Source organism: Orbicella faveolata, unplaced genomic scaffold (assembly GCF_042242905.1).
Source record: "Orbicella faveolata isolate gen_17 unplaced genomic scaffold, um_ofav_v1 contig_15, whole genome shotgun sequence".
NCBI lineage: Eukaryota > Metazoa > Cnidaria > Anthozoa > Scleractinia > Merulinidae > Orbicella > Orbicella faveolata.
In genome coordinates, this window is record NW_028301542.1 from 7,892,501 (window position 1) to 7,905,991 (window position 13,491).

Here is a 13,491-nt window from a genome sequence, read left to right on the forward strand (position 1 = left end):
TTTTCATTCAGTTTATCATCTAGAATGTCTAACTTATGGACGTCATCATTTCGTTGGGTCCTTCTTTTTACATTCCTCAGTTCTGGCTTCCACGAAGTAATTGTTTTTTTTTTTAGTTCAAATTTCAAAACACCAAAACCTGGTATGTGCAGGACCTATGCCATCAGATTGATATCTTATGTTACAGATGTTACTACTTTTAACGATGCTTTGAGTACACTTTTGGTTTTCAATAGATAGATTGAACTTTGACTCATTATGAATTTCGAGATATAGCAACGATATAAAACCTAACACGGAAAAACAGAGCGAATTAAATAATTTGAGAAAAGTGCAAGTCTGTGCGAATGTAGTCTAGGTCTTACTCAGGCTTCCTTGTCGTCGTTGCAGCGGAAACTTTTGACAGGATTACGACTATACACGCGATTCCTGATACGTGATGCTAATCTACTCAATGCTGTTGTAAGCCAGGCTGGAAAATCGTTTCTATTGAAGATAACACTTTTCTGACATCTAATAGGCAAGTTCAAAGATTTGGCTGGTGTGTGTTAGTGGTTTTCTTAATTTCATGGCTTACTTTTGGCATTTGCGTGATGGACTTCTTTTCAGGCTCTTTTTTGCGTTTACAAATAACTACGAAGTACAGTAGTCATCAAAGAGATGAGTCACAATTTTGAAAAGAGCAATTATCAACAAGTTTACCTTCAGTCGAAGAGCGTGTGTAAATTAAAGTATCGGACGAGGTTCGCAGCCAGTCAACAATTAGCCATCTCAGTCTAACGCTGTGGCATTCGCCAAATGGTTCACTGGAGCGAATTAAAATTGTGTAAGCAGTTCTTCGGGTGGCAGGCGACATGACTTCATTGGCCAAAAACGAATTAGCAGGGTGGTTTAAACAAACATTCCTGTGGAAACTGTATTGTTTAACGACAAGTAATAAAACCGAAAACGAAAATTGTTAGTTTGTCTGTATGTTGGGATTTTATTTGTTTGTTTTGCTGTTTGTATTTCTGTTTTACAAAGGTTTTATCAGAAATTCTTTTTGTACACAGTAGTCTTTCAAATAAGTGTCAAGAACGACAGATATACAGAATGAGGCTCGCATTTTTTTCCCATTAATATATAGGTAAAATAAAGTCCTTCTTCAGCGTTTGTACGTTTACAAACAAACACAGTCTAAAATTGATAAGAAGATAAACAAAGCTCATTCGACCTTTGCTTTGCATGACTTGTGCCCCCATGTCAAGTCACCAGAAATAAACGGTTTAGTAGGTAGTGGTGAAACTGGTGACCATGTACTGGTTACCGGCTGAGCTATTGTCGGGAAACTACGCTGTCACAGGTCAACAAAAGCTTTGTTTCATAATACAGGTTGGAAGCATAATTACCTCAAGATATTTAGGAAAAAATATTTGCTTTTCACGACAATAACGCGCATACTAAGGCAGAGTTATCAGTTTTTGCTGCAGTTAGGTGAGTACATAACGTTTGAAAGAAGAGGGTAGGTGGAGAAAATTGAATCCTTGTTTAATTTGTCTAAATCTTTGCGTGAATACCATGGCTGGACAAATTTACACGTTCTCCGCACTCCGTCTCTAATTAAAGAAACCATCTTGTGTAAGAGGATGCATCGTGTAATTTCCCCTGAACAAAAATTGCTGAGGTGAGAACGGCAAGATAAGAGGTGCTAAAAAGTTCTTAGATTCACCGCCCTTTTACACCATGCTGGACAGTCCGGCTACTCTTCATTCCATTCCATTCCATAACAAGTCATAAAATTAAGATCCAAGATAAGAATTGCTTGAATCGGCCTTAGATAAGAGATTATTTCAATATGTTCTTAAACATAAAATTGACCATGTCTTTTCAAATTGCTTGAGTCCCTATGACGCGCCCAACCTGCGTCCAAAAAAAAAAAAAATTATAACAATGTGAGATTAATCTGCTCTTTTCTGTCAAAAAACTGAAATTTCTTTGTTGGAATATTTGAGACAAGTGTTAAAAATGCGAGTAAGTGAAAAGACCCATTGTTACCATGTCTTCACAGGAACCTGAAGGTCGAAAATAAAGGCAATGAAACCAGCTTTGAGATTTATTCTTCTCCTGGTCTTCGTTTTTTTAGATGGTAAGTAATAAGCGATAACAGGAAACAAATGTAACAAGTCTCTCGTGCCTAGACGTAAAAAATAGAAAAATAAAGTAGCAGGTTGGATATTCTGAAAAGGAAAAATTTAAAATGCTTAACCTCCCACCGAGTTCATATTCCGCGGCATATGGAAACCTGTCAACAATGAAAACACTTGTCAGTTTAGATTGAATGATCCAAGAAACTACCAAACAATCCATTGTCTTCACTCGATCACTTTTAATTCACATCAAATTTTTGGCGTAAAAGGAGACTGCTTCTTTGATAATCAAGATTCGAGCCGCAACTATGGCACCCAAACCTGCAATCAATAATAACATGATACTTAAAAAAGAAAACAGTTTAAAGTACTTATGTATTAAACAAAGTCAAACTTCAAGTCAAAATCGGAATATCTGAAAGCGGATGAGCCTGTCCCCATGATTAGGTTCCAAGGCTGTCCGATATTTGTGGCAATGATTTGAAAAACTAACGGAGAAACAACAACAACATGATATTAAGTGTAAATTCTGGGAGAAATGTATACTCGGGAAAAATCAGGTGAGTGAGTATACTATACTCACATGAAGGTTGGTTGCACGCATCTCGATATGCCTTAATGTGACAGCGTGATGCTGTTAGTGAGTTCATATGTGCTAGATGTCTCAATGTGACAGCGCGATGCTGTTAGTGAGTTTATATATACGACTCAGTACGTGGCTGTGTAGCCGGGCGATGGGGTTCCAGTCGAAACCCACAATTTGACCCTTACTCACCATAGAGTCTCCAGTAGCTCAGTGGTTAGAGCATCCGACTAGATCACGGAGGGTCGCGGGTTTAAATCTCATCTTAGACTCGGATTTTTTCCGAGTATACGTTTCTCCCAGAATTTACACTTAATACCGAATTGAAAAACATCATATCTGTTCATTGACATAGAGTCATAGATAGTTTCTAGAAAAAGTTGAAGAAAAGGTTGGATTTGTACAGACGTTTTCGAGAAATTCTATTCAAGAATTGAAGATGGCATCACATGGCACTCACAGGCCACCCAGAGGCACTATGCGTTACCGTCCAAACCGAAGACTCAAAAGTGAACAACCGTGATGCGACAAGGCCTAAAAACAAGCGGCACTCTTAGGAAACACATCTAAAGTGAATGAATATTAAACAATTTCACGAAACATTAAATAACTGCGGTAAAGCGTTCCTCTGAGGAATTAGTTGGAGTGGAGCTCCCGCGGCCCCAAGAGCCGCAGAGCGGAGCACCATACTCATAGGAGCCCATGAGTTGCTTTTCTCATGGTAATCAGGGCTAGCGGTATTGCTCGTGGGCGCGTATACTCGACGACCACAACGTCTCCCAATAATTAATAATATCCTGATAATAATGATAATAATAATAACATAACAATAATAATAATAATAATAATAATAATCGACACCTGCATATTTGTGCCCAACATGGCGGCCATACTCCAGCTCGTTCACAGCATACATCGTTGATATTGAACACCAATGTTATGATTAATTGACACCTGTCAAAATTAGGTATCCGCTGACCAGTATCACGTGACCCTTTCGCGGGCTCAAATCTAGCGGTTATCGAGGTCAGTGTTGTCTTTTAATTGACCGCTGACCAGATACTGGCTTTCAAATGGTCGAAAGAGCGGAAAGTAAATTGTAATTTTTAAAATGGTAACGATATTTTTTAATTTGAAAGTTAACAAATTGACGTCAGTTTTTTATGCGTCTGTCCTCTTATTGGTGATAAATTGCGTCATAACATTGTCAAAGTGGCTGTGGAACCACGAGCCGTTCCGCAGTAAATTTTGACAATGTTATGACGAAATCTATTCTCAATAAGAGGACAGATGCGAAAAAAAACTGACGTCAATTTGTTTTTTTACAATAACCAGACCCCAAAATGGTCAAATGCCGGGAATAAATGAGGGGAAAAGACGCCGTAAACTTGCCGTAAACAAAGATAAGGGAATTTTATTCATAAATGACGCGAACATTGTCAATAGCTTTTCTCGCTTTTTGATTGGCTACTTAAAAAAGGCCATGAAATCTCTTTGGTTAAAAAGTTGACAGTTTGACAGCTGAAAGTTGAAGTTGAAAATTTGCATAAATTAAAATTCTATCCGTCTGTACTCTTATTGATGATAAAAGTGAGCCAATCAGCGCGCGAGAAATTATGCATGTTTCGCTCAGTTGTTGTATAGTCCTTACGGTTTTTCAAACATTTTGAAATTGACGAGGATGTTCGTAGCATCGAAACATGTTTTGCACATTAATAAATACTGGTTTTCGAGTAGATCGCAGGCTCAAGTTAGTTTAACTTATTGTTATCAGGACACCTAAACTAAGACGAGGCTTAATTTTTCGATCGCTTTCTGCGACTCGACGCGGCTACACGGCTATGCTTCGTGAACTAAAGCTCTTCAAAGTCAGCGCTTGTCGTGTTTAGGTGGAAAACGGTTAGGAAATATTTTTTTGCTGCATTTTTCGCCGGTTCTAATCCAGAACTGGTTTGATATATATATAGCTATGGTCAGGAGCACACTGGTGGCCACGCAGTTATTAAGTCATGCATCTTTGGAGGGATATAAACTTAAAGCTGAGTGTTTATTTGTTTAGAGCTGCTTTTCGCTCTGTATTGCAATTTTTGGCATATCTTTAGAAGGTTTTTAATTTTGAGTAATGAACTTGCATGATTTCTGGAAGAGCTATGACAGAAGACTAGAAACAAAAAGACAAGTGCCTTCGCTGATTACTGCGAATCATCACAAGAATTGTAGACTTTCCACGAAATGTTGGAGCGCTTCTGGGAAAACAACTTGCAACATATTATAGTTTTGATCGTGAATTTTTACCGTGCTTTATCTTTAATTAACCGATTGTATTCCGAGCAACTTAAGAGAAATGTGTAATAAACGTGCTCAGTTGGGTCAGGTCGAGTTGTGCTTCAAAGTGACTCGCAATTCGTTTTCTTCGCCTTGGCGTAGAATTACTCGAGACGAAAATTGAACGTGTTTGCTTTTCAAGCATACACAGTGCAGGCTTACCTATACAAACTTTTTATTTCGGAAATTTTATCGTCTGTTTTTCTGAGTGTCTTAATTCACGGAATTTCGTAATAAGTCGATCTACGTAATCAAACCGAAATCCTCGCATTTCAAATTCGCCCATCTGACAACAAGATCAATTCCACTGTTAATATTATTATAAAATTTTACTTCCAAGTTTGTTTTTTTTGGAAAATTAATCTTTGATTGGCAACAAGTTTAAGACCTGCTTTATTTGAAAATTAGGAATTCTAACTATCGTTGACTAAAAGAGTGTTGTTGTTTTTAACCCAGTTAGAACAAATAACCCGGGAGCTCCTCTTTTAGGCCTCGCTAAATCTATATATTACACTTCGTGTAAAACAATGTGCTCCTCGCAAAGAACACTATACAGAGTTCTACAGTGTCTCGAACAATCAAGCGTTCCAAGTTATCAATCGCTCGATCAAAGCTTTCAATTTTCTCATCATGCCAAAATTTCGTGATGAACTAGAACATTGCCACACTAGAACCTGTCAGAAACAAGATATTGGAGGGATAAGCAAGAGAAATATCTGGTTATGCTTCAAGAAATGGCTTCTGGAAATTTGTCTGATGCGTAGCACAAAAACTGGACCCGTGGTGGAACAGTATAACAAAAACAATGACAACAGCGATTCTTCTCATTTTTACAAGACATCGTATTTGTAAGAATTGAAAATTTGAAGCTGAGGGTGGATATGTTGTATCGAGTGCAGGTAAAAGAAAATCTTTAATGTGAGTTAATTTCAAATTTTCAAAAATGCCGATTCCTCAGAAAATTGCTGCTGTAAACTTAAGCTGAAGTTGTTGTTTGTCCAATTTGTTTTAAGTAGGTTCACTGGCCGATGAGCATATTTATAGACTTGTGACACTTGTTGTTGAATACATTTTTTTCCATTTCGTTTAGTTAAGTTCATAAACTCTTGCGGCATTTCAGCAAGCTTAAATAAAAGTGCGTTTTGCGATAAACTGAACATCGACAGCTTGGAAAATTTTCTCAGGGCTACAAGAAAAATATTTTGACCACGATGCCAGTACTGCTCTTTGTCATTCGAGTACTTAGCAATGAAAAGCTAAATTCGATTTGTATTTCGTTTCCAGTGTCAGCATTTCCACTCGTTAATTCCGCTGTGAGAGGATCCACGTTTTATTGGCTGCCAGATTTCATCCAGCTTTCTTTATTCGCTGATCCGTTCATTGACCATATTTGTTATTGCATTTATATGAGCTGATAGCCTGTGTACGGCGAGCCAATAAAACTGCTGAAAATCTGACATCCGTTGTTCAGTTTTTAATAAAACGTTTATAACTTCAGCATTATACACTAACATTAAATTATACAACAAAGGATTAAATGAAGATGATAAGTACATGTTTTGTAAACGTTATACAAAAACCACGCATTACGTCTTCTTTCACTGCATTTACCCAAAACTATTCTGGAATGATATTTCGATTGCCTAACGAATTAAATATCAAATATGCCTTGAAGAGAAATGATCGACTGTAGTTTACCTACTTCATGTAAATCAAAATAGTAGTCTTATCTATCAACTTAGTTAATTCCCGTTCGTTTGTTCGCTTTGACAACAAAATAACCCATTTACGTTTCAGATTGCCAAGTGACGGGACGTTGTGTTGGTGATTTTGCTAATGAGGTCACTACCAACTGGGCAGCTTGTCTGGTGGCTGAGAATAACGAGGAAGATGGAAATTGTCCTCATGGCTTTCCTAAAATTGAAAATGTGTATTGTGGACGAGGCTGGGGGCATACTCGAGAGCCTGCTTTTAAAAACTTGGTTTGCTGCGTTGTTTCGCCAGTCATCGACCTTAAGGTGAGCAAACATAACGAAAAACACGGGAAAGAGCCATATAAATAGCGAAAGAAGAACCCGTGGGAGCCTCGCTTTTAAGTTTGTAGTTGCTAAAGCAAATAAAGATATTTTTCAGTTTTCTTTCTTCCCACGAACATTTCATGAATGGAACTCTCTTCCTGAGGATATTGTGAATACGACGTCCGTAGATAGTTTTAAACCAAAGTTAGTTAATAGTTATTAATATTCCATTTTATTAGTTTTATTTAGTTTCTTTTTTAGTTTTTCTTGTTTTCTTGTTTTTTTTTTAATTTTTTATATCCCTTTGTATCGTTTTTATTGAGATTTTTATAGTCTGTTTAATATCTCACGATTTTTACCGACTTAACTAAGCGTAGATGTAGATGTAAAAAAAATATTAGATCAGCCAACAAGAAAGCGGTTTAAACGAGGAGAAAGTGCGGAAATGTTTCCAGTGATTCTTCTATTGAGGAAATCGAGCAAACAAGAAGTTTCAAAATGTAGAATGCTATGTCCGAGAATTTACCGATCCTACTCTTAGGACACGTGAACGAGATTTCAAATAATGCCTTGGACAAGCACCTTGGGTTGGCTTCTCATACACTCTTCAAAATAGCTGAAAAAGCCATAATTGCTGGTTAAGAGTAAGCATTTTTTTTCATTCCTTTCTTGGGTAGTCATTAACTTTTGTGCCTATTTTACACACAATTTTGTAGAACCCTTAGAAGCGAGCGCCAAGCCAAGTGTCGTTTACAATAAAATATTGCATTGCACTGCACTGCACTGTGTATCATTGTCTTACACTGCATTGATTCTTTTTCTTTTTGCAGATCAAACAGTCCCCGTGTGTGGCAGGCAGTCATCCAAGTAACGACAAGATAAAAAAGAAAAGCCACGGTCATCATTGACGTCTCGACAAGAAGAATCCGTTTTTCAGCTTGTGTTCCCACCAGTATAGATAGACTAGAAAATTCCTTCGCGGAATCGAGCGCAAACCAAAAGTAATCAATTATGGCGAATAAAAAGTTATGTTTTGTAAAAAGCCTTAAATGGATATGTGCATCTGAAATTTTGCTTTGCAGCCAATCAAAGAAGAATCAGACATCATGATTTCCTATTTACCAGGCTCGAAGTTGCAGCAGGCAAGGACGAGTGAGGTGAGGGCCGCGCAAATAAGTAGGCTGAAAAGAGTCAAATAAATGGCATATGAGCAAATGGAGGTCAAAATAGCGCCGCTCTATTCCTAACAACGGCGTGTTTAGTTGCGTTTCTTACTTCGCCAAACGCGTTTTTAGAACGAGCCATATATGTATACATCATTTCTAGTCTCCATATTTTGCTGCCTTGTTTTCTCATGCTATTATTATTATTATTTTTTTTACTTAAACAGTGACCTGTTTATTTAGGTTTGCTATGCAGGCATGTATTGTTAGCTTGTTTTCTTTTGTCATTTCTTTCAATTCCCCACTTTAAAACAATGGCGTGTTCATTTGTGTTTGTTACTCTTCGTCTGGTGTGTTCTTTAGAACGCTCCATACATTCATACACGCATGTATCATTTCAGTGCCTTTTTCCTCAAATGTTTTTTTCCCTTTCTGTTTAACAAATGGTAAACGCCATAGCGTGTACTATTGAGTTATGGATGCACTTGGGAGGTTGCTAAGCACGAAAGAAGCGTAAGAGTCGCACGAGGCGATAGCCTCGTGCGACTCTTACGCTTCTTTCGTGCTTAGCAAACCTCCCAAGTGCATCCATAACTCAAGAGTGCACACTATGGCGTTTACTATTTGTCTTATAACATAACATTGAGACATTGGAACAACTGAAGTCCTTTTATTGAGCTACACATCACAAAAAAAATGTTCGTGTAGTCTTGCATGACAAGAGAAAACAAGCGCGCGAAAATTCATTCACGACAACCGACTGCACACCAGTAACTCGATAAAGTTTCATCTTCACACAACTGTGAAGACAGTTTCGCATTTCTGGGAGAAGGACGTCGGCCATTACTTTGGAAACAATGTCTGTCAAAAGACTTGCTTTGTAAACATTAGCACACACGTCAGCAGCGTACACCCATGGGCAAATAGTAGACGCTAAATTAACTAATCAGAGCGCACGCTTTGCTTTAGTTATGTTATAAATGTTAATATAATTGGCCTGCCGTGATTTTTTGAACGAAGTATATATTATTTGACTTTTACCCTTACTCGATGAGGTAAAGTTTCAAGCGAGTAGTACGATTCGTACAACTAGACCAGCGTCCTTCTTTAATGAGATGCATTTCGATTTGCAACAGTTTGGAAAAAAACAAACAAACTTTCTTGAGTCCGAACTACTTTCAGCTGAAAGCGTAAAGGAATTCACCGCGGACTAAAGACAAAACAAGACAAGAAAACAAAACGCGATTGGTACAGTTGTATGTCTCTTCGAAGATTCTTAGAGAACGTAGAAAATTAGGCAAGTAACTTATCTCGTAGTAAGCTAGAAAAATTGCTAAGCAATCTTGACATAAATGTCCGTAGAAAAAAAAACAAAAAACTGGAAGACGAACCTGATGGTTTAGAGCAGTCAACAGGAATTGGCCGCGGTTTAAAAACCACAAATCAACAAAACATCGCAAGAAAACAAAGTACGTTGCGTAAATTCCTTCGAGGATTTTTGAAGAAGGTATAGATATAAGGCAAGTAACAAACATATCTTGTAGGTATGCTAGAAAATTGCTAAGCAATTTTGCCATAAATGTCCAAAGAAATTGAAGACAAAAGTGAGCACGAACCTCATAGTTTAGAGCAGTCAACAGTAATTGACCACGGGTCAAAAGCCGCAAAACAACAAAACATTGTAGGAAAACAAAGTATTACGATATGTAAGTTTCTTCGAAGATTCTTGGAGAAGATAGAGAAATTAGACAAGTAACAAACGTATCCCGTAGTAAGCTAGATAAATATCTAAGTAATTTTGACATAGAATTCCGTAGAAAACACAAAAAGAGTACGAACCTGGTAGTTTAGTCCGTCAGCAATCACTCGGCCTCGGAGCAAAGAGCTGCATAATAGCGCTAGTTCACCCAAAATCGTTGCTTAGCTAAGCGGACAAAAAGTCCTCAACTGCCTTCTAGGTGATAGTTTTACTGTTACTTCCCATGTCCACCGAGAAAACGTCTTCAATTAAAGATTCTCAGCGGAAGAACACCATCCAGTTAACAAGGAACTGCGCTTGCGAAACCACACGAGCTTTTCCTTCGCAGATCAGTACGGCGGCAAGCCCATTTCGCTCTTTATTAATATTAATAATCCAAACGCCGATTCTTACCGGTTCAAATAAAAACACTGGACAAAACACGCTAGTTAGACGGCGAAACTTAGTTTTTTTACAGTCTTTTGACGAAGATTTCTAACTTTCTCAAATGAAGCGTGAAGCGTGCTGGGGTTTTTTTTTTCTTGACAGCTTTATGACAACTTTCTGTCAGATTTTGAGACACGCACATTTACTTGATCGGCTTCTTTTTCCCTCGAGCTCGAGTTTCTGCTTACAATAAAATTAAAGCTTTAAAACAATTTTTTTCAGTAGACCCGTACACTATAAAATTACCAAAAGCAGCCAAAACATCCAAACGCTGATTCTTACCAGTTCAAAAACTAGAAAAAAACAAAACAAAACAAAAAAAAACTCCACAATTAATCAAAGTTAGACGACGAACTTCGTCGTTTACAGTCTTTGGACGAAGATTTCTAACTTATTTAATGAAGCGTGAAACGTGCTAGTTTTTGACATTTTCTTGACAGCTATATGACAAATTTCTGTCAGATTTTGAGACATGCATATGTATTTGATCGGCTATCATGATCTTCTGAGATTCAATAATGCTTTTTTTTCCCCCGAGCTTCCTTTTTTCCGCGGATTTTTTTCCCTCAAGCCTGAGTTTCTTCCTTCAATAAAATTAGGCTTTTAGAATACAATGCCGATACCGCTAAAATATCATAAGTTTCTTCTCCTGTTGTCTTTTATGTATATCTCGAGTGTGACTTTTCACATTGTCGTACATGGTTGGATGGACGTACAGACGGACGGACGAACGGTCGGTCAGTCGTGCGGTAACCAAAACCAAGTTTTCTCGCACAGATGCATTACCATATTTTCTTACCAATGGTGCTCTGCGCGAGCGCCGACTTTGTGTAGTCAAATAACATATTTTTATAACAAGACCGTTGAGCTGAAATTGAATACTTTCGAGCAAGTGTTGGCTTTTAGTAGTGATTCGGGATCGATTCTCGTCAAAGTTGTCAGACCTGGTAATAATAACGTTCCAAGTTCTTCGTGGCGCCCCCAATTGAACTCCGTAGCTTTAACACGCATATGACGGTTGCCTCGGAGAGTCGACTTTGCACTGTACGCTCAACTTAAAGCCGTGCTCTATTGGGATCAACCCTTCCGGCCGCCGATCTAGTTACGAGCCTCAACATAACACTTCTCCTGAAAAATTAAAACGTTACAACTCAGGATTAACTATATGCCCGCCACTTTGTCTGTTGTCTGTTAGTGTGTCAACAGATGGCACGATTCGTTTGCAACTATTTGTTATCAGGAAGTGGAAAACGTTCATCTAACAGAGCAACCAAAAGCTGTTTTCCTAATAAGATAAAAGAAATTCAACTAACCAAAAAAGGTTAGCGCCAGTAAAACGAGGACTAAGAGATAGTTTTCAGGTTTTTTTTGTTTTTTTTTTGCGTTATTCCGTTGTTTGTTGTATATTACATTACTACCTATGCCTTTTCTCACAAGTGATTCCAGTAAATCGAAGTCTCATTTAATTCCCTTGTCAAGTTGTTCAACGCTGCCATTACATTGCTCCTACTATATGTTCGCTGAATTTTCCTATTATCGCGTGGTTTTCATGTGACGTCACCATTTCAAAAACTTAGACTCTAAGGACTCTACAAAACGCCCCTTTTAATATTTTCTACCCACCAGCGAGAAAAGTGTTTAAGGAAAATTCCATGCTGATATATTGCTTGCTTGACAAGTACAAGAACTGGGGCGATGTACAAGAATTCTCAGAATGCTATAAAAGAGATAGTTCCTCTATTTTTATTAATTTTTAAGAATGATAGTGCTATCTCAACAAATCTGGAACGAAATTAGGAATATTGGTTTGAATAATCTGCGGTATTTCTTTAACAGACTTCGAAGGCCCGCCATGTTGGCGCCCCTCAGAGGGACACCAACATGGCGGACCCATACTAGGTCTTCCGAAACATACTATCGCCATAACCTTGTTCTGACGAATCTGGTAGAGCCAGACATATATTATTCCTGGCTGTTTTTCTATACCAACCGTTTAGCTCCTTAGTTTTTGAATATTACACATGCATGCAAACATATTCTAACATATTGATGAAAACCAAGAATTGTTCGATTGTCAGTTACCAAATGATTGTCTGTTACACAAGGTTCTTTTCGTTGATCTTGTAGTTCGAACCACACTCAAACATCTGACAGACGTCAAAATCATAGTCAGACCTTTAGGGTCATTTGCCAAAGTCTCGCAGTTTCCCCTCAACCCGACTGGTAGCTGACATGTAATTTACATTTTACAAGTTGCTTTCCGTAAGGCATGTTAGCCTTGATTCAAGTTTTTCATTTTTAAATTGTAATAATTCAATCGGAAGATCAAGCTTGATGAGTGTGTGAAAGTAGGGACTCTTTGAGTGAAGAATTTTTAATATACTGTCTTTTATGAAAGTTTCACACAAGAATATTCAACCAAAACTCTGAAAAGAACGTTTAATCATAGAGCGAATGTGTTTCATGAAGACTTTAAAGTCTGTCTTCATACGCCTGAAAAAGCCCCTTATTTCTTGCGCGCGGCAAAATGTGGTTCATTATTTTCTACCTACAAAGTATAGCCCAGAATAACCATACTTAATTAAAACTTTCTGCAAACCGTCTTTTCCATGTAACAAATAGAATTAACAAAGTAATCCTTGTTTAAATGAAGTTTTTAAACTGATAGCCAAATTATTAATCTTTAAGTACAAAGTATACGTTAAGTAGTATCAGCCAACCAAACCAATTACCAGCCAGTGACTTGATCTCGATTAAGAAAAACAAAGTTCCGTTTTTTCTTGCGCTTATGCTTATGCTTATGTGGAGCGCGTTACTAGTGAAAACTGCACAAGACAAATAAGTGGGCTCGTTTTTCTTATGTTTCTGCTTATGCTTATGTTTATGTCGTGGCTGTTTTTAATTGTGCTTATGCTTATGGTTGTGCTTGTGTTTGTGCTTGTACTTATGCTCTAGTGAAAACCAGCCTTGACTGTTATTAAAACATAATTCCTAATGGTTTAGTCTTTAGTTATCTTACAAAGTAATATTTTCTTAAACCAGAAATTTAATCTTATAACCGACAAATTGTTTCTAGTCTGAGAGCTCAAAA

General features: G+C 37.6%; 2 protein-coding genes across 2 annotated transcripts in view; one reads left to right on the plus strand and one right to left on the minus strand.

Annotated features, from left to right (window-relative positions):
• Positions 1-930, minus strand: part of LOC149113372 (uncharacterized) — a 4,441-nt gene extending 3,511 nt beyond the window's left edge. The window contains exon 1 of the mRNA XM_089288231.1: positions 703-930. Coding sequence (XP_089144357.1) covers positions 703-856 — 154 coding nt within the window. The 5' untranslated portion in view covers positions 857-930. The remainder of the gene's footprint in view (positions 1-702) is intronic.
• A 395-nt stretch (positions 931-1,325) lies between these two features.
• On the plus strand, positions 1,326-8,094 carry LOC110052130 (uncharacterized). The gene is made up of 4 exons (XM_089288257.1): positions 1,326-1,473; positions 2,048-2,125; positions 6,832-7,052; positions 7,883-8,094. The coding sequence occupies exons 2-4, from the start codon at positions 2,074-2,076 to the stop codon at positions 7,958-7,960; spliced, it is 351 nt and encodes a 116-aa protein (XP_089144383.1). The 5' UTR covers positions 1,326-1,473; positions 2,048-2,073; the 3' UTR covers positions 7,961-8,094.
• The last annotated feature ends 5,397 nt before the right edge of the window (positions 8,095-13,491 follow it).

What these genes read in the sequence shown, in the direction of transcription:
- LOC110052130 (XM_089288257.1), top strand. Translation starts at nt 2,074, where the DNA reads ATGAAACCAGCTTTGAGATTTATTCTTCTCCTGGTCTTCGTTTTTTTA. An exon ending in GGTCTTCGTTTTTTTAGATG is followed by an intron (nt 2,126 to 6,831) that starts GTAAGTAATAAG and finishes TTTACGTTTCAG; the next exon opens with ATTGCCAAGTGACGGGACGT. An exon ending in CGCCAGTCATCGACCTTAAG is followed by an intron (nt 7,053 to 7,882) that starts GTGAGCAAACAT and finishes TTCTTTTTGCAG; the next exon opens with ATCAAACAGTCCCCGTGTGT.